The sequence below is a fragment of the Cyprinus carpio genome, chromosome B10 (genome assembly GCF_018340385.1).
Source record: "Cyprinus carpio isolate SPL01 chromosome B10, ASM1834038v1, whole genome shotgun sequence".
Taxonomy (NCBI): domain Eukaryota; kingdom Metazoa; phylum Chordata; class Actinopteri; order Cypriniformes; family Cyprinidae; genus Cyprinus; species Cyprinus carpio.
Window position 1 is genome coordinate 3,084,195 of NC_056606.1, and position 26,669 is coordinate 3,110,863.

Genomic DNA, 26,669 nt, shown 5'->3' on the forward strand with positions numbered 1-26,669 from the left:
CTAAGGTACCAGGGTATTGACAAAATTCCCCCCATTTCAGGCCCCATAAGAAAAACAGCTGATAAATCATAGTTCATTTAAGAAAGCTCAATTTATTTTATTTTATTTTTTAAATAAAATGAGTATAAAAATGAGACAAATTTTGTAATCATTACATAAAATTAGCCATGGGGCCTACTAAGGGAAACTAGGCCTACTTGACCACACCATCCGCCCTGAATTGTTTTTGCAGTGTGATCACTGGTCACACCACTCCAAACATAGACAGGCAGCGAGAGGGAACACAAACGCGCATTTTTTTGGTCTTATGGTCTGCCATTGCTCACTGCAGGAAGCCTTGGAAAATACATGTTTGTTCATTGGTAATTTCTGAAACCACACACCATTGTCCTGCCAACAGCTACAAAAAACAACTTTAAGGAACTGGGACAGGCATGAAGTACTAGTGTCTACTGCTTTAGTGAAGTTAATCAGGTTTCCTTGCCTTTAAGCATGACGGGGGTGTGACAGAGAGCAAACTTTGTCACGCTCATCCACCAGGTTCCGGCTGTAATGTGAACTAGCACATGAAACAAGCTGCTAACTGCCACTGCCATTAGCCTTACCACAATATCACCACACTCAGTTACAGTCGAACTGGGTCACACTGTAAAACTAAGAGCACTTTCAATCATGGGCTTACTGTACACCTGAGAGAAAAACTTCAAACATGATTAAAGCAGGGTTCCAAACAAAAAAATCGAGTAAGGAGCCATTGGCTCCTATAGAAAAAAACTTAGGAGCCAAATTTTTTTTTAGGTGCCTCAGAATAAACGTGTTTTATTTATTTTACGATTATAATTATTTATTTATTTACATTTCAACATTTCAATCATACTGTCATGTGTTTATGTCTCATCTTTTCTTGACTTTATCAGCATTTTAATCCATCTTGTAGATGACCTGGGAACTAAGGTTCACTTAAAGTGGGAACTAAATGTCTTTTCCAGCTTGAAATCTACAGTCACAAAGAATTGTTCATTACACAGAATCTGTACCAGTTTCATGGAGCATAAGCATCACTTGGGCTCCTCCTACATGAGACATTTCAGTAAGCTGTACTGTAGGATCTCTTATAAAATAGCCTACCTTTTGATGTTAACTCATGTTCATTATGTACTATATTAGTAAAGAGAAAGATTAAATGGGTTCACTTGCCCTTGAACTGAGGCGCTAAAGCGACCGCGCTTGTCCCATTAAGGAGCGTCAAAACTGTATTGTTTGAATTTCGTTATGAATTCAGAATAATTTTAAAGCTGGTACTTTTTATTAAAAAAGTGACAAAGCACAGAGCTTTTTGCGATTACTGGACGGCAGTTGCACTTCAAATAATGAAGTTCACGCATTAAAAGAACACAGATCTTGTTTAGAAGAAGCCATATTAGTAATTATTATAAACGAGAATTGTTAACGATATTGGCAATATCCACACAGCTGACAGCTTTACCTGTTCTAGTTTGTTCAAGTTGTGCTTGAAATAGACGCTGTATTTTCTGCATTTTCCCTTCTTACGTCTCCGTCATTTCTCTCTCGCTGCACAGCGGAGCTGCGTTTATCAGACTGTGGGTCAGCACTGATGTGCGGCAGAGATGAGGACTGTCTGAAACTCTCTTTTTTTTTCCACGGAAACTTTGATGCGCATCGTCTCAGTTTAATACGTGAACATAACAAAAGATTTGATCGCAAAACAATTAGGAAAAAAGGGCATTACATTTCAAATTTTTAAGTTATAACATGTAAATATATACCCAGATAGCAATAACACTCGGGCTGATTCTGTCTGACATGCGTCTCGGCATCGGTGAGAAGATAATGGACCAGAGCCGCGCCGACTCTACAAAACACTTCTGGCTGACAGACGGCTTTTTCTCTATGGGCCGGACTCGGCTGAAAGCTGTTGTACACGCGGCAGGTCCACACTCGGTGTAGTTGTGTGTATTAACCTTCGGCCCGAGTTTGTTTTATCACAGACGGGGCGCTGCTAGAATGAAGCAAATCATCCGCCTGAGAAAACTTTTTTAGCGTTAAATCCTGAGGAGCTTTCGGCGGGTAGTCGCCAGTGGCGACCTCAGCAAAAACGTCACTTGCAAATTAATATTTATGGGCGCAAATGCGACTGTTTTAGTCGCAGTTTGGAGCCCTGTTAAAGGCATGTGAAAAAAGAAAGAAAAAAAGAAATACACAATTTACAAACATAGATAAAATAAACATTCAGGTACAGAAATGTAATTATTAAGTGTTAAACACTGCATTGTGTTCACTGTATGAATTAAATTTAGATTAATCTTTGCTATAGCAGTTTCGTTGTTTGATTAACATTAGTGACATATTCAGCAGCATGTATTTATAGGCTGCTGTCCCTTTAAATCTGACTGCACGGATCCAGTATAATGATACACATCTGATTTCTTTCTCAGCTGTTTAAATTCATTTAAGACATAACCGACTACGTTTACGAGAATGATCATTGAGACGGGTACTATTGACATAATTCTGTGGGTATTTGTCTGTTCAAACATAAGGAGGAGATACGAAAGACGAATTAACTCGGTGTTCAAGCATTGTCTGAAACGTGTCTCTGTGTTTGTGTTTATGTGTGTGAGCGCTTTGCATGTGTGTGGCAGAGTCAGACACTGTTTTTATACAGTCCATGGTCAGACAGCAAGACGAGATGGCAAAGAGTTGTTTTCTGCTACTTATTGGACTAAACTCTTTTTAACGTCAAGCAATTCTCTGCTATATGCGTCGAACTAAAACTTTGACCTATTGCGACGTTTTGATTCAAGTTATTAAAAATTATTTAGATATCGAACGCCCTTGCGATATGCATATTGCAATATTTACATTTGCGATATTTCGATAATTTCGCTTTTATGGGTTTGGAATGACATGGGGGTAAGTGATTAATGACAAAATTTACATTTTGGGGTGGAGTATCCCTTTAAGTATTCTTTTTTTTTTTTTATCAGCACTTGAATATAGGTAGGTTTCATAAAAATGTATAGTATCGAGCAAAAAGGTGAGAAAATCACATTTTTATCAAAAACTACATCTGGATAATATTAAGTACGATTATCAAAGCATAAATCCAGCAAATTGCTTCCATCAACACCTCCAAAGCTTGCACAGACATGTACCACTTCCTAGATCAACATTTTACTGTGTAATATTATGCAGTTTTCATTTATATGCTGTCTATTGCTGATGATCGCATTATTTTTAATATGCATCTGTTTACATTAGAGATCGCTTGTTTCTCCGTCCTGTTCATGTGTGTTTTTGTTCGGGAGGTTTTGTACTCGTTCAGAAGATGTGTAATAGTGCACCCGAGTGTATAACAATGAAAACAAGAAAAGACGTAAAAACTTGTCTTTGGCTGGGAAGCATTGTCTTCTAAAAGATGAGATAACTTGTCAATGGCGGGGAAAGAGTTAATAGGATTGATGAATCAAGTGCTCCCTTAAAAGTATAATGACGATGTGTGTTAAGAAGAAAAAATGTGTTTAAACCGAATATAGATTAAACTATAAAAGAAATGAGCCAATATATCCACAAATTTATGCTAGCAGAGCTAATCCTGCGGCAGGTTTTTTTTTTCTTTCATACTATTAAAATGTCCTGACAAATTGAAACATTGCTGGACATGATAAAAACAGTAAAAAAAATAAAGTCAGATTAATGTATAACATTTAGTAAATCCTCAGTGAGAAAGGACACTGGAGATAATAATACTAAACACATGACTAGGGTTGGGCCGATAGATGATGCCATCGTTCATCGCCAATGGCTGACAGACATCACGATGTTAAGATGACATTGCGACCCCCCCCGCCGCATCCCAGTTCCGTGTTCAGAGATGGAAGGATAAGGCAGTACTTACCACACATTTGACAAGATTAGATGTTTGTCATTGGTGCTCAGGATCTGCAAATCACTCGCCATCATCCTCAGTCATCTCTTACTCTGAGTATGTGATAAGTGAACCTTCATGTCCTGTAATTCAACAGGCTACCTGTTGTTATGTTGTTATAGTGGCTCGTATTTGTCTTATACTTCAGGCATACCCCTAACCCTGCACCCTGATGTCATCGTCAATCACAATGTTTCACCGTAGACATCGACTGATGCCAATTTGGTAGACATCGCCCAACCCTACACATGACTGTAGGTCTGTGGTTCTGTGAACAGTTTTTTTCTCACAGTTTTGTCCACTATAATAATGCTCTGATTTGGTACACTTCTACCTTTCATAAATAAAGGCTAGCATGCACAAGTCAAATAAGCAGAAATGTCAAAGCAAACACCTCCACCAGCCTCTGATTGTGTGGAAACGAGTAAACAGACATGGTTTATGTACGAAGGCACCTCGTTAGGAAACTGCTTTCAGACTGGCTTCAAAAGGCACCATAACTGCATGTCTAATGATCCATTTTACAACAAATTCAAGTGAGCTTCAGAGAAAACGAAGCAAATGCTCAAGGCTGGAACATACTACACAACTTTCCCCAGATTAGCAGTCTGGACGAGTCAAAGGTACTTGCTAAAGTCATAGCTGACATTTCACACACACAAAAAAAATAAATAACTAAATAAACTCACATAATGGGTATGATTTTATTTAGTATAGACTATGATTCTCAATCCATTTGAAAGTTATCCAACATATTTTGAGCTGAACACATCACAGTATATAACTTGCCTTTGCCTTATAACAGACTTAACACAACTCATCTCGTGATGCAATCTGTAAAAGCTGTACCGGGCGCATCAACCCACCCAAAACCGCATCCAAACGCTCTTGCCTCATTATTTAGCAACTCAGCACACAGTGGCAGCAACTACTGCCGTCAGCTCCTGTACATCCATGTTTGTTTACATCAGTCATGCATCTCCACGCATGTTACTTTGTGAGTTTGTTGCATTTCTGAGTCACTTGGTTTTCTGGGCTTATATAGTATAAGCGGAACCGTCCAAAATGATAATGACCCAAAACATGAAAACACAGCCAAGTCAAAGCCCAGACCTAGTATTTCAATCCAAATGAAACATTGGGAGACTATGCAAGAAACCCCTCTAAAAATCACTAAATTTAAATGAATTAAGCAGTCGACAATCTCAACATTTCATCTAGTCACAGTAACAGACAATTAGAAGCTGTAACTGTACCTTGGTTTTCTGTATGCATGTGCTGAAGCAGATGGAGCAGTGAAGATAAAGCAGGCATACATGGGAACGCTGTATCCCAGAATGAACCTCATTAAGTTGGTTGAAAGATTGTCCAGAGCTATAAACTAGACAAAAAATCTAAAAATGTAATGACTATTTTTAGGTTCACATAATTGTCTTCTTTTGATTTGTGCATCTTCAGTGATATGGCAACAAAAAAACAGTACGGCTGCATGACTAATTAATAAGAATTCATAATGAAAACAGCGGTCATGATTAGTCGGGTGTATGAACTGAGCCATCCGTTACATCAGTATTGATTACATTTCACTCTCTGAAAAAAAAAAAAAAAAAAAAAAAATGTACAAATGCCGTCACTGGAGTGGTACCTTTTCAAACAGTATGGACTTTAGGTACTAATACAGTATGTACATTTAAGGTAATATGGACCCTTTAGGGGTAAATAAAGGTGCACCTTTTTAATGGGTATCATCCCAGTGACAGCTATTGTGCCTTTTTTCTGAGAGTGTACAATTCAAAAGTATGAGGTCAGAATATTTTTTTCAATGCTTTTGAAAAAGAAAGTCTCTCACGCTCACCATTTTTAATCAAAAATACAGTAAGAAAGAGTGTAATACAGTAATAAATTAAAAATATATATATTTTAATATAATGTAAAATGACAATTTATTCCTGTGATGCAAAGCTGAATTTCCAGCAACCACTGATCCAGTCCGCATTGCCACAAGTTGAAAATTAATGTGCTGCATAATACCTTTTGTGATTCTTTGATGAATAGAAAGTTCAAAATAACTTTTTGTCTTTTGTAACATTGTAAATATCTTTGTCACTTTTCTTAAACTTAACTGACTCCAAACATTTGAAAGGTAGTTTATGTTCTTAATTCAGATTATTTTTAAGATTAATAAAAAGGTCAAATGAAATAAAATGACATATACTCTTGCTGTTATCAATAAAATTGCATAATTAACTTTTAAAAGAAAATTGAAAATACTAAAAAAAAAAAAAAAAAAAAAACGAAGATGCATTAAATACATGTATAAAAACAATATTGTGTAAATATGGGAGTAGGTATGCATAGTATGCACTGTAAGTGGGAGAGAGACTGCATGAAATCCATCTGCGTGTCTGTATGTGTGAAATGAGGGCTGGAACAAACAAACTGTGTGTGACTTAGCAAGGGAACATAAGGAAAAAACTAGGTTGGGTATCACTCACAATATGATACACACATCGCCATACATCAAAATTCAATACATGTCATGGTATCACAATATCATAACTGTACTGTGACTGTAACTGCAGAAGAGAATCCCAGCATGTCCACATAATAGACAGGGTTTAGGGTTTCAGCTCTGAGTACAGGAAGTTTGCCAATAATCAAGCAATATGAACACAAACGTGTTAAAGATGACCTTCATTAGGACTAGTCTTTACAGGAAAGAGATTGTGTGTGTTCCTTAGGAAGAATTGTACCAGCTGGTCTAGTGCTAGTCCATGTCAAAATGATCAAGATGACCAATCAAATCAAAGAATTTCTGAAATACTACAACAATTCTGAATTGTGAAGATTTTAATAAATTATTAAATTGCTGAAGTTTTATTAATTAAATTGATTAGACATGCTTTTTGACTAGCACCATGCTAGTAACGATTAACCACGAGCCGATTGAAAATCGATTCACATTTAGTTTTGAAATGCTAAACAAATCGCGATTCATTTAGGGGTAGGAGTTTATATAGGTTTTATGATTTAAATTGATTAGATATGCTTTTTGATGCTAACATTTAAATTTAACTTTTAAAACAGAATCTAAAAGAAAAATAAAACTAAAGCCTGAAAAATTTAAACTGAAAAAAAAAAAAAAACAGAATTTGGAAGAATTAAAACTGATTTCACAGGGCTCTATACTTAGTTTGTGGTTTTGTTTTTCCTGATTATTTAGTCAAGTCAATACAGTCCTGTTACTGTATTTATTTTTTTGCACAGCATAGCCATAGTGTTTTTATAGCCTTCAATTTGCACATTGCTCTGGCATAAAACTGGAATGCAGAGAAATTCCTCCGAGCAGACCGCTTCAGTCTACCCAACTGGAGCAGCAGGACCCCAACCGTCTCTCAGCAGGACTGGGCGACTAACCTCTCTCCCACACACTGCTACAGCTACAACACCACCACAACAGCACAACATCCGTGCTTTCGCTGTGTTCTTGACAGCTCTTGAGTGCGCGTGTTCACAAACGAGTGCTGTGGGTTTGATAGGCTGTGGACGTTGTTCCTCATCACATTCCTGCACCACAAATCACAAGGAAATCATGTACCTCCCCCTCCACACACACACACACAGCTCTGATGTCAGGACGATTGAGCCACGAGCTCTGATGAGAGGCGCTGGAAGTGGAGCACAGGCCCTGCAGGGGACGGGGAACCCAGGACTCGTGGACCGAGCTGGAAACACAAGTGGAGCACGTACACAAACACACACTGTAAAAGCAGCCATGCTTATAGAAGACAAATAAAAAAAACGTAACTTTCCATTTAGTTCTTTTTGCATCAGTTATCGAAGCTGTAATTAACAAGACTATCACTATCCATTGAGATAAAAAACAGTTTCTTCCAAGCAAATGTAAATAAATATCACAAAGAAACTTCATGCTGAATCACTGACTTTGAGGTTAAATGTGACCCTGGCCCACAAAACCAGTCATAAGGATAAATGTTTTGATTTTAAGATTTATACATTATTTAAAAGCTGAATAAGCTTTCCTTTGATGTATGGTTTGTTAGGATAGGACAATATTTGGCTGAGATACAACTATTATGAAAATCTGGAATCTGAGGGTCCCAAAATATTTTTTTAATTTAAATTTAAATATTGAGAAAATCAGATTTAAAGTTGTCCAAATGATGTTCTTAGCAATGCATATTACTAATCAAAAATTAAGTTTTGATATATTTACCGTGGCAAATGTACAAAATATCTTCATGGAACATGATTAATTTAATATCCTAATGATTTTTGGCATAAAAGAAAAATCTAAAATTTTGACCTGTATTGTTACAATGTATTGTTGGCTATTGCTAAAAATATACTCATGCTACTTATGACTGGTTTTGAACTCCAGGGTCACAAATATTAAACATTGTCATGGGACATTTGAACATTTGAGTAGAGACCCTATGAATAACATTTTGAGAGCAGTGGAACCTGATTTGTTAGAACTGAGGTAGAATTATTAATAACATGAATTAATAATATTAATTAATAATATTACATGTCTCTAGAGATTGCAAATTTGACAGCAGCTTGAATTGACAGTAGCAGTACCTTGAGCTGGGATGCAGATGTAAATTTATTTCCATTAACATTTGTTAAACATTTTTATAGGGTAAAATGTAAACATTCTGATTGAGTTTCAACTTATTAAAATTAACCATTGGTCTTCCGTAGTGTCATACATTTGTTGATCATAACCACAGGTAAAACCACACTACCATGGTAAAAAGTAACTATATGATTCTATATCAATATCCCCACATTTCTGCCACAATACCATGGAAACAGTCCAGAGTTACCCGAGTAAATACATGGTAAACTCTCCTGTTTTCTGTTTTAGATTGTTGAGAATATCAGCATTGTTTTGTCTGCCATTAAAATAATTAAAAAAATCACCAAAACACTGATGGTTTGTGTTGGACAACTCAAACGCTAGTTACTGGATGACAGTGCGGTTTAATAACGGTCACGTGATCGAGATCACGCTGTGCTTTCTTTAGGCCAAGCTGAAAGATGGTTTGCATGTTGCAGTTCAAACGAACAACGTGGTTTTTGTTCCACTTTTGGATTGTTTGCAACACCAGCAGCACCAGAGCAACCTCTAACAAAATATAGCTGCAACCTAGAGCCCTGATACTGCTGACAAAAACATACAGGCTCACTGCTCAAGCCCCATGAGACTTTCAGCTCACAAATAGCATCAGCTTCATTTGAAACAGATATTTTAAGAAATATCCAGACATGTTTGGTGCGACCAAAGCTCACAGAGAGAAACTAAGGCTTGCTTTTTTGTCATATCAGCTAATGGTATTGCTCAAATCAATGGATCAAAATGTGATAAAATCAAACAACATATTTAGATTATAAATCCGATTCAATTCGTAACTGATGCTCCACGTGCGCTGATCACATGATGGCCTACATACTCCTGCATGCTGGTTTCATATGAACACCAGCTCTAACACAAAACATGTTAAACATTTACTCCATCCTCAGACTGAACCCTCTGGGTCAGTTTTAACTCTGATAAAAAAGTAACTTTACAGTCAACATCGTTGTTAATAAATGATGTGTTAGTCAACAGTGCTTAAAAAGCACAGGCTTCTTCAAAGGATATTAATGGATAAATAAAGTCTATATTTAACTCTCCTGCATACTCCAGAGCTCTTTCACACTGCTGGAGTGATTAAACGCTTTCTAGGTCACACCGAGTCAAAACATTACTTCATGACATTCTGTTCATTTTTAGGATTTCAGAGAAAAGCATTCAGTAACCAAAAAAAGACATGTCCAAAGTTTGTGTAATTTCTACATTTCTTTTAGGATAGACTAGACCAATAACAAAGTAAACAAATTACTTGTGTAATAAACCAAAAAGAAAGAAAGAAAGAAGTTGCTCTTCCATCACACGTGGGTATTATGGGCAACTCTTATAAATTATAGGAATCAAATGGAAGAATTAAAACTCTCCACTGCTTGGTTGTTGAACATGATCAGATTTAAAAGGGCTGCAGAGAACCGTTGTAATCTCGGACTTCATTCAATCTGACTGCATTTATAGACTACATTTGGGAATGTATTTCTGCCTTTAGCGGTCAATTTTACATTGGATTAAAAAGTTATGGAATCATTTTTGAATTTATTGCTGAACACGCGCTCTGCTTTAAAGCACCACTGGTATTGCCTTCAAAGAAGATGAACGCAGAGAAGAGTCAGTGACAAATCTAATGACCAGTTCTCACTCAGCTGCTCTTGTTTAAGCGCCTATTTCTAGCACTGACTGAACCCTGCTCAGCCTGACTCTCAGAAAGCAGCCGAGGGACTGGAACAGACAGCTCTCCTAGTAATTCCAGCTGATGTTAAGATGAAAGTACAGCACAGACACTGGTGATGAAGGAGTGACATGTAGTATCCTCTGCTCTGAAGTGAGCTGACCATGACACAATATTACAACAGTAATATGTCTGGTCTCCCAGACTATATACAGGGAAAAACTGTAAAAGTAAAATTGTTAATGTTGTAATTTTAATTTAAAATGCTTTAGATTTTTTTTTTTTTTTTTTTTTTAGAACCAAAAGAACAAATCAAAATATAATTTAGTCAAAAACTGTAAACTGATTTTTCCACAATTCCCTGTAGACACTCCACATTTGAAAGTATTTTGTTTAAATGTGTTGTACATTTGGGTTTTATGTTACATCTTCTGTTGTTTAATGAATGTTTACTGCATTATTTATAACATTTCATTTATGTTGCAACAATGAATTGAATATTAATTCAACATATTCGACCTACTTTGTATAACTGCTGAATAGTAGACTTGGAAGTAAAGTTTTCTTGTCAGGTTAGTTTGATGTTAAATCAGCTTAACTAACATATCTTAATAGTTCTCACTAAAACATATCAAGACACATTTGAGCTTTTGAAATGTCTGCATAGTTTTTGGTCCAATTATGAAACTTTTGTACTATTTACAGTCTAAACCATCTGGGTTTTATTATATTTAAGTCATGCTCCCATGTGTTTATTTATATAGAAGACACATAAAGGGTTATATTTTCCTGAGTAACCTCAAATGCACTTCCAGTGAGGGAGTGTGGGCAGCGTCCAAAAGTAACAGGCCAAATCATAAGTAATTTTTGACCCCAGTTGTGGGGGGTGGAGGTCAGGTTACATCGGAGTCCATGTAGGAGTACTGAGGTTCTGGAAAGAACCTAACTCACGGTGCTGGAAAGGAAAGCAAAGACCAACTTCCAGCACAGTACATCTCCATTAAAAGAGTCTTTCCGACAGCATCCAGAGAAACCAACAAACACTGAAGAAAAATAAAAGTGTCATTAAGTCACTCCGCTCTCCATCAAACAAGGAGAGAGACTCAGGAAAAAGGTCAATGGAGATTAAACCCAACCTCAAAAGAACAGAGTAAAACAAAAGACAACAGCAGAACAATGTCCCAGGACAGCAGCCCAGACGGACGCTGGGAGGAGGCCATGCTAACGTCAAACATACTGAACTTTACTTTAGCTAAAGGGAGGCACGAGAGGCCAGAGGGATTGCGAGGTGGTCAAGGGACACTTGGCCATTCCTATTTTGGCCCCAGAGCTGGGATCCTCCTCATTATGACAACAGTGCGGGCGTTTCACAATGCTTCTCTTTGTGTCGCCTCCTAAGCCCATGGATTCCGTGCCTGTCTGCAGCGCCAATCAACTGACAGTCACTCCCAATTTACAGGCCGAATCAAGTTTCCCGCTGATGGTCCCCGGAGGCCAACGAGACGCTGGGAAAATCGATGGCCCTTTCCCATGCCGTTACAACACACAGTATGTCAAGAGCCCTCATTGGACATGGTGGAGAGGACTGTGTACAATCAACACGCTCCAAACGAGGAAGCCAGAGGCGGTTGCACTCGGACTAGGCATATGAGGGTATCAGATTGTCATGTTGTGATTAACTGTAATTGCTTTAAATCATGGTATACGGTATTATCACGATATTGAAATTTATTTGCAAACAAGTGTTGTCATAATACAGTATAACAGGTTTAATAACTTTTTCTTATAACAAAAAGAACTGAACATTTAAATACAATAAAGCAATACACAAAAATGTCAAAAGTTAAGAATTTCCCAGATTAAAGTGCAAAAGAATTATAAAGACCAAAAGGTGACACTTTACAATATGTTAACTATTGGAGCCTTAAAGTAAAGTGTCTCCGAACAATAAAGAATCAAAACATTTTCTAACAATATCAAGGGCGTGTTGTAGTCAAGATTAAGATAAAGTAAAGTAATAAAATATAAAGAAATAAAGTAAAGTGAAAATAAATAGCCTATTAAAAAGGTACAATATGTAAGATTTTCGTAATAAAATATCCAAAAACTACTTGCACAGTGTTATATATTTTATGCAGTTGTGCATTTATGTTATTCCAAAAGTTCCCAAGGATTTGTAAACCCAGAGAAATTCCAATTTTAAATAATGACTCGTCCCTGGTAATATCCGTATATCCCCAGTTTCCACTTGTATAAACTATGGCAACACACAGACACAAAACTGCTGTACAGTTAAACTAAATCCATTATGGCTGTCGCGAATAAACTGCAAATAAATTAAAGGTGTTGACTGCAGCATTAAATTTAGATCTGTTCAATGTTCCGCCATGATTTTTTATGCATTTTTATTTTTTTTGAAATTTTTACAGTTTTGAAAATTATAACCGATCACACACAAGTCAATGGCCAATCAGAGGCGTTCAGATGAGTTTTTGTTCAGTGCACTTCGCCTTTGTTATTGTTTAGAAAATGCGACCTCTAGTGGCGAAAACTTACATATTGTACCTTTAAGATTTAATATATAACTATTTGGCACACTGATGAGAACCATTGCGAATACACAAATCTGAATGGCTGTTTAAATCATTTAAATAAGTTTCAGTAACAGGAAGTAGTGCAGCTACTTTATTTATGGGGTTTCCGGGGTATCGGCTGCATTTCTGCTGTTGTTTTAGCACCATCTGCTGTCAGAGTGTGAATGTGTACTTTCCTTCACTCTTTCCCCCATGTGCTTTCTCATCAGTGCTTGTTTACATCAGAGTGCACATATGTCTTTGACGCAGCATACAGCCGTTGTGCATTGTAACCAGTTGATGAGAAAAGTATTTTGTAATAAATAATTATTCACAGTATTTTGTTGAAGTTCCCAAGATAACAATATCATGCATGCTCATTACCATGATATATCGCATTATTACACGGCTCTGTGGAATACTTGATTCTGATTGGTCAACCATGCCATCCAGCGGTATGTTATTCCCAGAGATAACAACTGCCAAATTGAATAACACACCGCTCATTCGGGTCCTACGAGTTATCTTGACCGGTACTACTAATATGCTTAACGAGTCACTCCACTATCGTTGACTGTCTGGCATCATCTTGTGACTGAAAACACTTAACCACCGCGTGTTACAATGGAAGACTTCAGCATTAATTTCAACATTAATTCCTCCACTTCGCGTCGGGGTCCTGATCACCCTGTCGGGGTTTATTCTGAGATAACAACCAGCTGGATGTACATTATCCCTTACTTACTGAATACCAACACGTCTAACTCAGACCACGTCCAAAACTTCTGAATATGAACAGAGAATGACTGAACATGGTTTAAGACATTTCCTTTGTTTTCAGAGCACGTTTGCTCATACCGTGGGTGAGTTCGAGGGCATCTCGCCGAGGCCTGCCACATGACCTGTTGTTTTAACCAGTAATCTGGGTCTTATTAGTCACGCTCCCATGTGTTTACTTTTCACATGTAATCTCCAGCTTGCCTCGTCCTGCTGTTAACTAAACAAAACCTGAGAGGAGGGGGACCCCGTGCCTGCGGACAGGGCCTAATGGGTATGGAAATATCCGGGCCTTTGTGTCCGGTGTCCAGGCGTGATCATTCAACTAACCCTGGGCTTTAAACATGCAGTTCCTGGTGGCCATGGAGAGGCCTCCGCTCGTTAGACAAAACACTCCACCGAGACAATATAAGCCACAAAGACACAGCACTACATTACTGTGTCGGAAATTGTATAAATTTTTTTTAAAAATTGTCTTTGGAATGCAGAGGAAAGGAAATCATACCTGCAAACTCACAAGAGGTGAAAAGGGTGACATAGTTTGAAATATAAACCTTGTAGGGGGGGTGTTTGGTTGCATCCCCAGAAGAAGATTTTTTTTGATTTTTTATGTTGTTGATGAATTATTGTGGTGTCTGTCTGAAAAATAAAGGGGGGAAAAGACAACATCTGCTTCATGTTTAAAAAAAAAAAAAAAAAAAGAAAAAGATTTTTATACTACAAAATTCTTGGACAGTGCAACTCTGTTGTCATCTGTGTTCATACTTCTCTTTGTGAGCAGTGGAGTTATTTATTTTTGCAAATTTTAATGTTCACATTAGAGTGCGCATACTACCAACAAACTTTTCACTGCAGAGGAAACAGAAGTTGCATCTGAAAAAAAAGTGACATGACATACAGCCAAGTATGGTGACCCATACTCAGAATTCATGCTCTGCATTTAACCCATCCAAAGTGCACACACACCATGAACACACACCCGGAGCAGTGGACAGCCATTTATGCTGCGGCACCTGGGGAGCAGTTGGGGGTTCAGTGCCTTGCTTTAGGGCACCTCAGTCGTGGTATTGCCGGCCCGAGACTCGAACCCACAACCCTAGGGTTAGGAGACTGTTTGATGAAGCAGAGTTGCCATAAATGCATTTGCATTACTAAATTTCAAATGCATAAATAATTTTATAAAATTAATGTTTTTGAACATGGTTCGAAGATGTTAAGATGTCTACATCAAAATAAATTTACAAAAGTGATTTTATGTCTATAGAAACTCATTAAATGTAAGTAACGTGTCTACTTTTAAGGTTTCAAATAACTTTTTGGAGAATGAAACGTCAAAATTTGGTTGAAATGGTGACATGGTGTCCATAGGGTCATTGTGTCTCCTGCCAATGATGTCATAACCCCTCGATTTCCGGTTTTGTTTTGAAGAAAACATGGAAACACTGAAGACGCTTTAATATGTTTTGCGTTTTAATAGGTGACGTCCGCACAGAGTAGCATTATAACAGAACCTTCAAATGTATCTGGTATGATAAAATAGCGCTGCTTTACCCCAAATACTCATGACCGGAAGTAGCGGAAGCGGTCGGCTGTGGCATAATAAAAGCTCTGCTGCTTTCGAGCTGTACGTGTGACACACTCGTTTAGCAGCCTCGTTTCACTTCGATGGCTTTCAGCCTCACCCTGCTTCATTCTACAACGTTAATAAATCATTAGCTCATCCATGAACATGATTTCTGCCCGAGTCCCGTCAGATTGCATCGACTGTGGGGATGAAGACCACAGCTCCCATGATTCAACACTCAGTCACGGCGTTATCAAAGCGCCTTTGTTTCTTTGTTTTGTTTTGAATACATGCCCTCCAGCATTGAAAAAATACATAGTGCCTTCAAATGAGTAAAAATTTCTTACTGACAAATGGGCAAAACATACGATAGTGGCAAATTTTAAAAATGTTAAATAACATAATTAGTAACTGGGGTGAAAGTAATTAATCTTATAATAAGTCATAAATTGATTTTTGTTGTAAATATGCCTGACAAGATTATTACACTGAATGACATTTTAGTTGGTCTCTTCTGTAAATCAGGGAAAAATATCTGATATTTTTGTTTTTTGCTGAGAAAAACAAAAACAAAACTGCAATTAAATTAAACAGATTTTTTTTGGGGGGGGCACAACAACAATTTAAAGCAGTATTACACTTTTCTCTTTACTGCTAACATTGGCATATTATCCAAGTGTCTAATTCTAAAGTTTGGTAATATATCTATTCAAAATTGTGATTCCTCGATTTCTAAAAAAAATTGAATCGTGGCAAAATATTTAATACATTTAATTTAAACATTTAACATTTATTAAATCGATAAAATCTGAAAAATCGCCCAACCCTAACTGAATGCTATATTTCACATTTAGATTTTCATTTAATTATTTAGCAGATGCTTTTATCCAAAGCACCTTACAAATGAAGAGAACAATAGAAGTTATTTTATTCATCTATTTATTTTTTACTAAATTAGACCAAAACTAATAGAATATATTTTATAGCAATATGAATGATATTTATAGCGCTGTCAAATGTGGCTTTACCAAGCTCAGCGGCTCTGGGCCAAACAGTGATATAAAAGAAACGCTACTGGCTATTTAAAAAAGCCAGTCTTCCTGTTTCAATTGAAACTAAGTCAACACAAAATAACACTGCATGTTTCAAAGCACTTCAGTGGACCTTTAAATACACTGTTGCATTTTCTGTGTATTGTAATTAATTGTGACAACCCTCTACATTGGGAGTAAATCACTCGCATATGCAACTAAATCTTCACTCTGGGCGACTAAATGATGTCTAATATGAGCCAATGGCTAATAAATTCTCAGATTTTACTCGCCAGTGAGTGAGTTGAAGTATAAGTTAGGCACATATATATTTTTAACCCTGCCGAACACTGAGCGCTTCAGAGTTTCACTCTCCATCAAGCGATCTGTGCTGTTTTTCAGTTCATCTGAATGGATGTGCAGCGCACCTGTATTTGACGCACCATAAACTCTAGTGTGAAGGCACACCACTCGCAGTCGCTTTGTTTCATACACACGCAGAGAAATTGACGCGCTGCATTTTAACGATATTCTTTGATGTAATGCGCAAACAGCAATCTCATTGGCTGGCACTCACCTATTATCGTCATCCCTGTTTTGATTTCAGCAAATTAGTTTCGCAATAATGTTAAAGTGCGAACGCACAAAACCTGATTAATATTCATGAATCCAGCAGCTCATTTAATACGCATTAATCCTTAGTAGTTTTTTGTTTGTTTTTTTATTTATTATTAGTATTCGTTTGTGCGTTTTATAATTAATATTCTACTTATTAGTAGAATTTGTGCAAACGGCAATCCCATTGGCTGGCGCTCACCTATTTTGTTAGTTTTTTGGTAATTTTTTCCCCAATTTTTTTTTTTTAACAGAAAAACTTCTGTATAGCAAAAAAAAAAAAAAAATTAAAAAAATCACTCTGGCGAGTAAACTAAAAAATTTACTAGCCAATGGTGATTCAATTGCCAAGGTGTTCGTAGAGGGTTGTGTGAGAATGTTTTTTTTGTGCAAGACGTGTAAAGAGCACTACCTCTGTTCTGTCCCTTTTATATTTATATATAATAAGTTTCCTCAAACAGAGTACTAGCAATAGGTGTGAACAGGCCTTTACTCAGACAGAAATGTATGTTCTAGTACAGAAAACACTACAAGAACACTAAATGTATCCTCTATAAGTGAAGCGTAAGACTGCAATAAACGCAATTTTAAGAAGTGTCACATTTCACACTCAAACACCACTGAGACACTCCCTCAGCGAGCGTTTAGGTCGCCACATGCACCCTAGATCTTTATTTTAGCCTGCCGCGGACTCCCACGAGAGGCTATATTTGTCACAATAAAGCTCCAGAGGACCTCATGAGTCTTTGGGAGTCTACTTACAAGCATGAGCTCGTCGAGTGGACATTTCCAACCGGAAGAATGCCAGTCAAGAGCGTGTTTGAGGAGCGCCAGCTCAGCACTAAAGTCATTCTGGCCCCAGATGTTGGTCTGTTGCTAATTTGAGGGCAGCCCCGGAAAGGTCAGTTTTAGAGCTCTGACAGGCCACCATTAACAGAGACAGGCCAATGAATCACATGCTTTTTATAGGACACAAACGAAACATTAGACACTTCACCAAACCAAAACGTGTTGCATAAATCACACAAAATGTGTTTTACCTGCTAAGAAAACCTGGTCTGAACATTCAGTGTTTCACAAAATAATAATAGTATCGTCTCCAGCATTGGATAGCCATCTAGAGTGGTCAAAGCCCTGCCACATCCGCTGGAAACGCAAACAAATTAATTACGATTATGTGAGCTGGGAACACCCAATGGAAGCACACAACTGTGTCAAGCACACAGGAATCTCCAGACCCCTGCGCAGACACACCGGACAGCGCTGGAAAACCACGCCGCTGTTTCACAATGTCAAGCTCCGATTGCATGTCTGCTGAGAAATATTAAGCAATTCAGTCCGCATTCACAAATGACATAACGAATGACTACTGTAATAAATCACATTTAATATTCCAAGGTCTTTGGAAATCATCTAGATCTGGAAGAAAGTTTGCTGCAACAAATGTAAACAAAAATCATAAGGGCCTATTTGCATTTTTCACTTTGTGCATTTTCTCTGATCCAGTTTGTTAAAACGCTTCTGTTTACACTTCGCCACATAAATATAAATCAGTGTTTCAATACCCACGCTATTTGCAAATTCAACAGAGTTGAGTTGCAGATGCATGCACGAGCCTCAAACTACCTCCTGAAGAGGTTTGTACGATCAGACTACAATCTGCGTTTCGAAACACCATCCAGTCAAAAAAATGCATGGAGTGGCCAAGCGTAGACCCAAAGTCACGCTGCCTTAAGGTTTTCTCTGCGAGCTCAGCTGTCAAGCCATTATTAATCTTTGTATAATATGGACCCCCAATGTCACTTTTTTTTTTCCATGTTTCAATACGTCCACCTGCCCCACTAAGACAATATCAGCCAGGCTGATTCCCACAAAAAGTCTAAACATTGTGTCTATGTGGCATCAAAACATTACTGTGTTTGTTTGAGAATCCCAACCAGCCCGACACAGCAATACCAGCTCAACCAACTGTGAGTTTGGAGCAGAAGAATTCAATTTGCCGTCTAATAAAAAACTGGCAGAGTGTTTAGGAAACCAGTTCGAAAACAACCATTATTATATTTTATTTTGGTGCCGACAGTGGTGTATAACGTTCACACTTTCTTACGTTTAACAATCAAAAACAGCTCAAGGAGATGCACTGATCTCTCTATGAAAACATTTTCAGCGGATGAGTTGTCCTACTATTACTCAAGAGAACATCTGCTTCAACAGCAGTGTCAGAAACAGGCACGGTTCAACACCTGTTGTTCTCATCAGGACTGTGTCACCTGTAACAGTGACTCCAGGACACATGAACACACAATGACTGATGCTCCTGTTCTCACCTGAGGGGAACAGTGGTAAATGAATAAGCTCAGTGACGTAAAACATTGGTTTGGAGTCACTGTCAATCCCTTTATAGCTCAGAAACACCAAAGAGACAGAGGATAAAACTGGAAAAACAACCAGGCTAATTAAAGGTAACACCATGTGACTAACCATACCCTTTAACCCTTTTGCTTTATTCACATTTAAACATCAATATCTCAAATTTAAACATCTCATGCACTGGTTATTTATATAGTTAATAATGTAACAGGAAATAACAAGCATTAAACTAGTCTTGTCAAATGATTAATCATGATTGATTGCATCCAAAATAAGTTTTTGTTTACATAATATATGTGTGTGTGTGTGTAATGGGTATATTTATTATGTATATAAATAAACACATATATTTAGCAAATATTTACATGTATATATTCATATTAAATATATGTAAACGTAAAATTTTTCTTAAATGTATACATGCATGCGCGTGCATTTACATAATGAATATACACAGTACAAACACATATATGATATACACAAAAACTTCTATTTTGGATGTAATCAGGTGACAGCACTATCTCACGTAAGAGTTGTGTGTGCTCAGAAGAGACTTTAGTAACTCTCAAGTATTATCCTGGAAAACCGAGCTCACAAAGGCATGCATTTTTTTTTCTCCAGCAGTTTTTTTAGGTTTCAGGTTTAGGTTCATCTCTCATTATCTTTACAGTCTCAAAGCCTGCAGCTCATATTGCAGCAAATCCTGCGCTTGCAGTCTTCCAGCTGAAAACAACTGCCAGTCAACCAGCAGACGCTCATGAAATTCACACATCATCATAACACAGAGCTGAACATGAGACTCGGGCTCCGACAGCACACTCGAATATGAACTGAACATATGCAACATTAGAAACACACACGTGACCCTGAATCACAAAACCTGTCATAAGGCTCAATTTTTGAAAATTAGATTTGTACATCATCTAAAAGCAGAATAAATAAGCTTTCCATTGATGTATAGTTTCTTAGGAAAATAAGACAAGATTTGGCTGAGATACAACTATTTGAAAATCTGGAATCTGAGGAAGCAAAAAAATCTTAATTACTGAGAAAATCGCCTTTAAAGTTGTCCAAATGAAAACTAATCAATTTTTGACACTAATCAAAAATTATTTTTTTAAATATTTACGATAGTAAATCCACAAAATATCTTCATGGAATATGATATTTACTTAATATTCTAATGATTTTTGGCATGAAAGAAAAATTGATAATTTTGACCCATACAATATATTGTTGTCTATTGTACTTATGACTTTATAACGACAACGATATACAAATAAGCAAAACATAAAGGGGAAAATATACAATCAGATGTGTGTTTGTCAGCTAACGTACGTTTTTTCAAACAACTTTTTTAAACCAAGTCGTGAGCGTTAAATTAGATATCGGTTTATTTGTAAACTTTTAACTAGTTTAGCCTGCACTTTTAAACGGTTCTTTCAGAAAAGCAAAAATAAAGAAACCGTTGGAGATTTTTTAAATCGCCTGAGTTATAACTGTCACTTTCAGTGAGACTGTATTCAGTTTCTCACACTTAATCTTTCACACACATAAGTTACCAAACAAGGAGCTCTGTCCGAGAGAAGTTTAGCTAACGTTATATCGCTAACGTGTAAAGTTTCTCCAAATGCATCTTACGACAGAAACGCGTCTGAAGAAGAGTTTGGGGGTTATTTTTACCTGTTGTGTGAAGCGTTCACGTCCGCAGCAGTCCCTCCATGATCAGCGCCTGGACTCTCGCTGCTCTTTAAAGAGCTCCTCGTCCATTCCTGAGCACTGGGACACGGGTTATCGCTGGTTTTCTCTGCGAGCGGCGGCTCGGCGAGGCTCTGCTGCAGTAATGCGGTCTGGATCGAGCCGGGACCGGACACCGTGAGGAGGTGCAGCGCTGCGGTCCCGCTCTCGCATTTATCCAGATCCACGCTCCTCACCTTCCGCCTCCACTGCGAACTCTCCCCGGGATTTCTCTTCACTTTCCCGCTGCTGTTCGAAAGTGTAGAGCCGCTGGAACTGTCCTGAAGTCCGTTCCCGACGCTTGTGCCGCTACTGGAGTCTAATAATCCGCCTAACGACAACGTCCGGCTCCCCGCCGTCGCCATTTTCTGTCCTGAATTTTTGCCACTTAATAGACTCTATGAGAGAGGGAGTGGCGGGAATCTGTGGGAGGATGAGAGGGAGGGGCGTCCGGGTCGATGGGCGGAGTCGTCTGCAAAAAGTGGGAAGGGCTAAAGGGAAGGGACTCCTTTGGGAAATTACCTGCTACGTGCAGTGTCACAGAAATTAAAGGGGTCTTGATCTTTTGAAATTTATGTCGCAATCTATGAAATCATACTGTAACAATTTTTCAGAACTCAAAACTCCCAGTCCAAAGACAATAGTTTATTTATTTATTCGGGTTATTATTAGTATTACTATGTCAAAAAATTTCGACACAATATGTCCAGACATCACCTCAACAAGCTTAATGACTTGAAGTATCACTGAAGTATCAAAACTACAATGAAGGAGGGACCCAAGAGTCAATATGAAGTCTTGGAAGTGGCCTCTTTTGACCAGAACTTAAGAAAACCAATTAAGAAACCAATTAGCAACACATTAAAAAGTACCGTAGTAATCTTTAAACAGCTCTGGAAACCCAGTATGCCATGTTGATGTGATTTTGGTAACAAAAAAATAAATAAAATAAAAATAAAAATATACAAATATATATTTTAGACATTAGACATTTAGTCATTTAGCAGACGCTTTTATCCAAAGCGACTTATATTTTAACTTACTGACAAAGACAGAAAATATTTATAGCAATAAATAAAACAAAATGAAGAATAAAAAAAAAATGCATGCGTGTCATAGAGATTTATGGGAAATGTAGTTTTGTTGCGCATGTCAACTCATGAGCAGTCTATTTATGTTATCAAATGTTATCATTATTGGTCATCACCATTATATGAATTGTATACACCTACTGTAAAGTTCAGGAAAAAAGTTTAAATGAAATACAGAGTTTAAAAGAAAATTTGACATAATCACAGCATTCATGTGCGCTCATGAATACAATAATTCAAAGAAGTATAAGCTTTAAAAAACAGAATTGCCCACAATTACACATCAGCAAAAGTGGCCCATCTAATTAAAACGAGCAGTGAGAAGTTAGTAGGTTACTTTAGAATTGTAGGATACTTTTATTCCTATTCATCAAAAGAAGAAGAAGATAATGACATAAGCATCATATGAAAGAGGAAAGATGCTTTGTGTAGCACCTAAGGCTCTGCACACACTTCTGAAGCTCCTAAGGCTAAATTTAGGTTTGTTAAATTTGTCATTTATGATGGCACTTGATGTCTGGCTTTAACAGTCAGAGATCAATAAACAATTTCAAAGCAGTGTGTACTTGCAAAAACTATATGTCAGGCAGGCACTTAAATCTGCTCCGGCTCCATCACTGCTGCAATGACTGAAAAAATCCTGAAAAACAGGGCACAATAAGTGTATTCATATGAATAGATTTTCCATGTTATTTATTTGATTTTGATTTTTTTTTAAAACAGTGATCATTACAAGTGGTTTTTATTTAAAAAAAAAAAAAAAAAAAAACCTTGGGATTTAAACACAAATGCATTCATTTTCCGGGTAGATCTGACCATTCAGAGGGTTTCCATCCCTCATGGGAAGCCTCCTTTCGCTATCTGGTGTATAGTCTTAATTGTTCTGGCACAGGGCAGAAGCTACGCACGCAGTTAATATTACAAACACTGTACATCACTTTGATGGGCCGAGATGTTAAACTGCTGTGCTGTATGACATGTGAAAGAGTGTTCAACCGATTTAATCAACAACATCTGAACATTTACCTAATTATTTGACTGGATTACACTTAGAATGTTATTTCTCTCATATCTCCCCTCAATAAGAGCACTTTAACCAAGAAAACTTACCATTATCTTACCATTGTTTCATTTTTAATTCATCAACAAAACCTCTGGAAAATCAATGAAAAACACAGTTACACAAGACATAATCCTGACACCAACCAAGTGTGCTTTAGTTTAAATCATGACAAGAGATGTAATTATTTAAAACATACTTCAAAGTGAAACTTTTAAATAGATAATATTACAAAAACTTGTGTGTATTAAGAAGCAGTCATGAAAGTCTAAGTGACCTTACAATATATGTATATTATGTATATTATATTATTTGCCATTTCTAAAAATATATATATTTTTTATTATTTTAAAGAACACTATTAAGTGCACATTCAGTAAATGAAAAACACTTTCACAAGAGTATGCTTCATGTAGTATTATTTTTAAAGAAAAAACACATAGTAACTCCACTTTATGGAACAGAAAACATATATTTAGAAGATAAATGCATTTTTTTTCTGGGTTTGAAAATCATGGTTCAATTGAATGTACATGTATTTTTTGTCTGAACTGCAAGCAGTGTAAAATCACTGCAATCAGCAAAATAGGTTTTTGAAAGCAGAAGTCCTGTTGGTTGAGGACCGGTTTAGGGCGAGGGCTGCGGCACGGAGGAAGCAATTTCCTGTTCAAGTAGATTCACTCCATCAGTAAGCGCTATTCTTAGCCAGTCAGGCTTCCTGCAGCTTCTGCATTTCCTGCTCACGTTGACCACAACACAAAGTATTTCTGCCTCAACGTGTGCAGTGTCAGCACTACTGATCTCAAGTGTGGGTCAAACAAAATGAGAAAGACAAAAATGGTGAGTGATGAATAAAATAACGGTGCAAGAAAAAAGCATAGGCCTAAAAGTCCTTTATAGAGATTTCAGTTCAGGAGCATTCTTTGCACATTGAACATACTTTGCTGCTTTTTACTGGTAAAGTTAAAGATTGAGTCTTATTTAATGCCAAGTGAGAGATTAGAGAAAATCATGCTTAATTTCAACAAGTACAATAAAATTCTATTGCAGCAAAAGTAAACGAGATGAAAGACTTCCTGCACAGAAGTGCACATGACATTTGAAAGCTACTGCAGAGGGGAAATTGCACTAGGCACTGATGTACTTGCTTACTGGTGTAAGTTTGTTTTAATAAAGTCTGCATTAAATAAAAATGGACACATTAATGCATGAAAAGTTTCTTAATGCATGATAATCCTTTTGTGAGTGATTCATCTGTTCATGCATCTTTTATTATTATTGTTGTATTTTTAATGGTATAATTTGACTTCTCTCTGCTGATGTATCTGAGGACATGCATGCTGCAGTTTAGCCAAGTTCTGCTTCAAATTAAGTCAGGACTGCAACTATTCATTTTATTATAATATAATAAATCAGCGCTCCAACAGTACTGCCACAGATTATCTTTCAGTTATTTGATGTTAGGGTAAATTTCACACGACCCGAGAGTTAGAAAAAACATTAACTGGAAATCTTCCTGTGGAATATCTCATAAACAGAGCACCAGTGCACAAAGCAGTGCCTTTCCAGAGAAATAGGGGGCCAGTTTGGTCAAAGGCAGGAAACAGCTTTGTGGATAGACATTATTGTTTCCAGCTAATGAAAGGAAAATTGTGACGCAAAGAGCTGTGCTGTGTATCGGGGTGAACGTCCATGAAGGATTGTGTGATAGTTTTATTTGGATGAACTGGAAGGTTAAACCGGACCCCTGATGGGTGGATTGTATCTGTAATATCACTGTATCTGTCTGTAATATAGTTACACATGGTTAAATGTGCTGTCAAATAACTGGGTGAAATGACCTATGATTCATCCTATTATGATTCAGCGTTTTTATATTACTGGTTTTAATAAGTTGAACATTGTCAGGAAAAGCAGGCTTGAAGGTCCAGACACAAATAAATCTCTTTTCTTCTAAAAACACAGACCTCACAGCAGCACATCTGAAAGATCCAACTGGCTTTAATGCTTTTGTGAGAAATCTCTTAAAAATATGTCCTGCTTGCTAAATATACAGATCTAATGTACTTCATTTAGCTAATGCAACTGCATATTTTCAGAATATGAAGATTACCATTGTAGTAAAGAGTTTGTATTTAGATTAAATTTCTGTCAAAACCATGTAGTACATGTTGTTAAAAATGTGATATTTATCACGTATGCACTGTTATTCATATTTATTGTTTTACTTATTTGGTTTTCAGATGTAAGTTGCGTTTAATTTTAATTTAAGGTTAAGAAACCCCATTTGGGCTTTCATGAAACTATTGCATGAGCAGGATGGACTGTATTGGAGACAACTTCATGTCCATTTTTTTTTTTTCAGAAAGCTTTCCGAGGACAGACACTGGTATTTTATATAATAACAGCAGTTGCTGTTTCACTACTCATGGAAATAAGGCCACGATGACAGATGAGACAAGAGTATTGTATATGGAGGGAACTGACCTCCCTCAGGATCAACCCTCTCCCATGTCTCTCTCTCTGTGTGTGTGTGTGTGTGTGTGTTTATCTCTTGCCTTCATTCTTTATTAGTGAGTTCAACAGTTCTTGATTCTTGTTGTATTTGTGTATAATTCCAGTGCTTGACTATTTAATGCATCACAGTGAATTAATTGAAACGACTAAGCATGCTGAAAGCATATTGTAAATTAACCCATATGGCAAATATATTAACATAATGTTTTTGGCAGTTGTTATATATTTTGAAATACTGCATCTGAAAATCTATTCTTTGTCTTATGGGAATGCAGGGAAGGTTTATATCAAAGCACTGGTTTTCATCTACTCCCACCTGTTTTTTCTGAAGCGCAGTGCCTGGTACAGAGCCTCGTCTCCCTCCTCCTCCTCCTCCTCCAGAGTCCTGTTACCAAAACAAGCAGTGAGAGCACGTGAGGCTTTACAGCATATACAGTGTCCACACATCATGGCTCTACAGCTCTTCTTTTACAGCTTTTGACAATTGCTAAGATGCGATTTCTGGAACTGTGACTCTTTCTCTTTAAACGCTACACATAAAACCCCCCAAAAAATTGTGTGTGAGATATTTTTCACATAGTGATAATTTTAGAAGAAATGTCACTTAAATACTGTAAATAATCTGATTCTAAAACCAAACTGATTGTCTCCTCAACTGCTCATTATAAGTAAAAGAAAAGTCATAATTCCTCTGTTTTCTGGGAAACCTGAAGCAGTCTTATTGCGACACTAATTGTTGAGTAAATGGAAAAGGGATCAGTGCAGAGCTCAAGGGCTGGTTGGGTTTGAGTGGGAACTACAATTAATCGGCTTTAATCACAGCAGTGGGGAGATTCAGACACATACCCCGCAGACTGTGTGTTCTTTTGCCTCGGCCAATTAGTCTACCAACTAATCTTATCCAACTGGCCCAAACAGATTTGATCCCAAAACAAGGGCCATGTATGTCAAGAGGCTTTAATTCCACAGCAGTCTTCAATGACATCATTGTTGCATGCAACAAAAGGAGTATTTTTTGTGGAGTTGAGCGCTGCTGCTGAAGAAATTCGGCTGATACGT

General features: G+C 37.2%; 1 protein-coding gene across 1 annotated transcript in view; it reads right to left on the reverse strand.

Moving 5' to 3' along the window:
* map3k1 (mitogen-activated protein kinase kinase kinase 1, E3 ubiquitin protein ligase) overlaps nucleotides 1-21,347 on the reverse strand; it is a 57,462-nt gene extending 36,115 nt beyond the window's left edge. The window contains exon 1 of the mRNA XM_042732111.1: nucleotides 20,889-21,347. Within this exon, the coding sequence (XP_042588045.1) occupies nucleotides 20,889-21,307 (419 nt within the window). The 5' untranslated portion in view covers nucleotides 21,308-21,347. The remainder of the gene's footprint in view (nucleotides 1-20,888) is intronic.
* Between the last annotated feature and the right edge of the window lie 5,322 nt (nucleotides 21,348-26,669).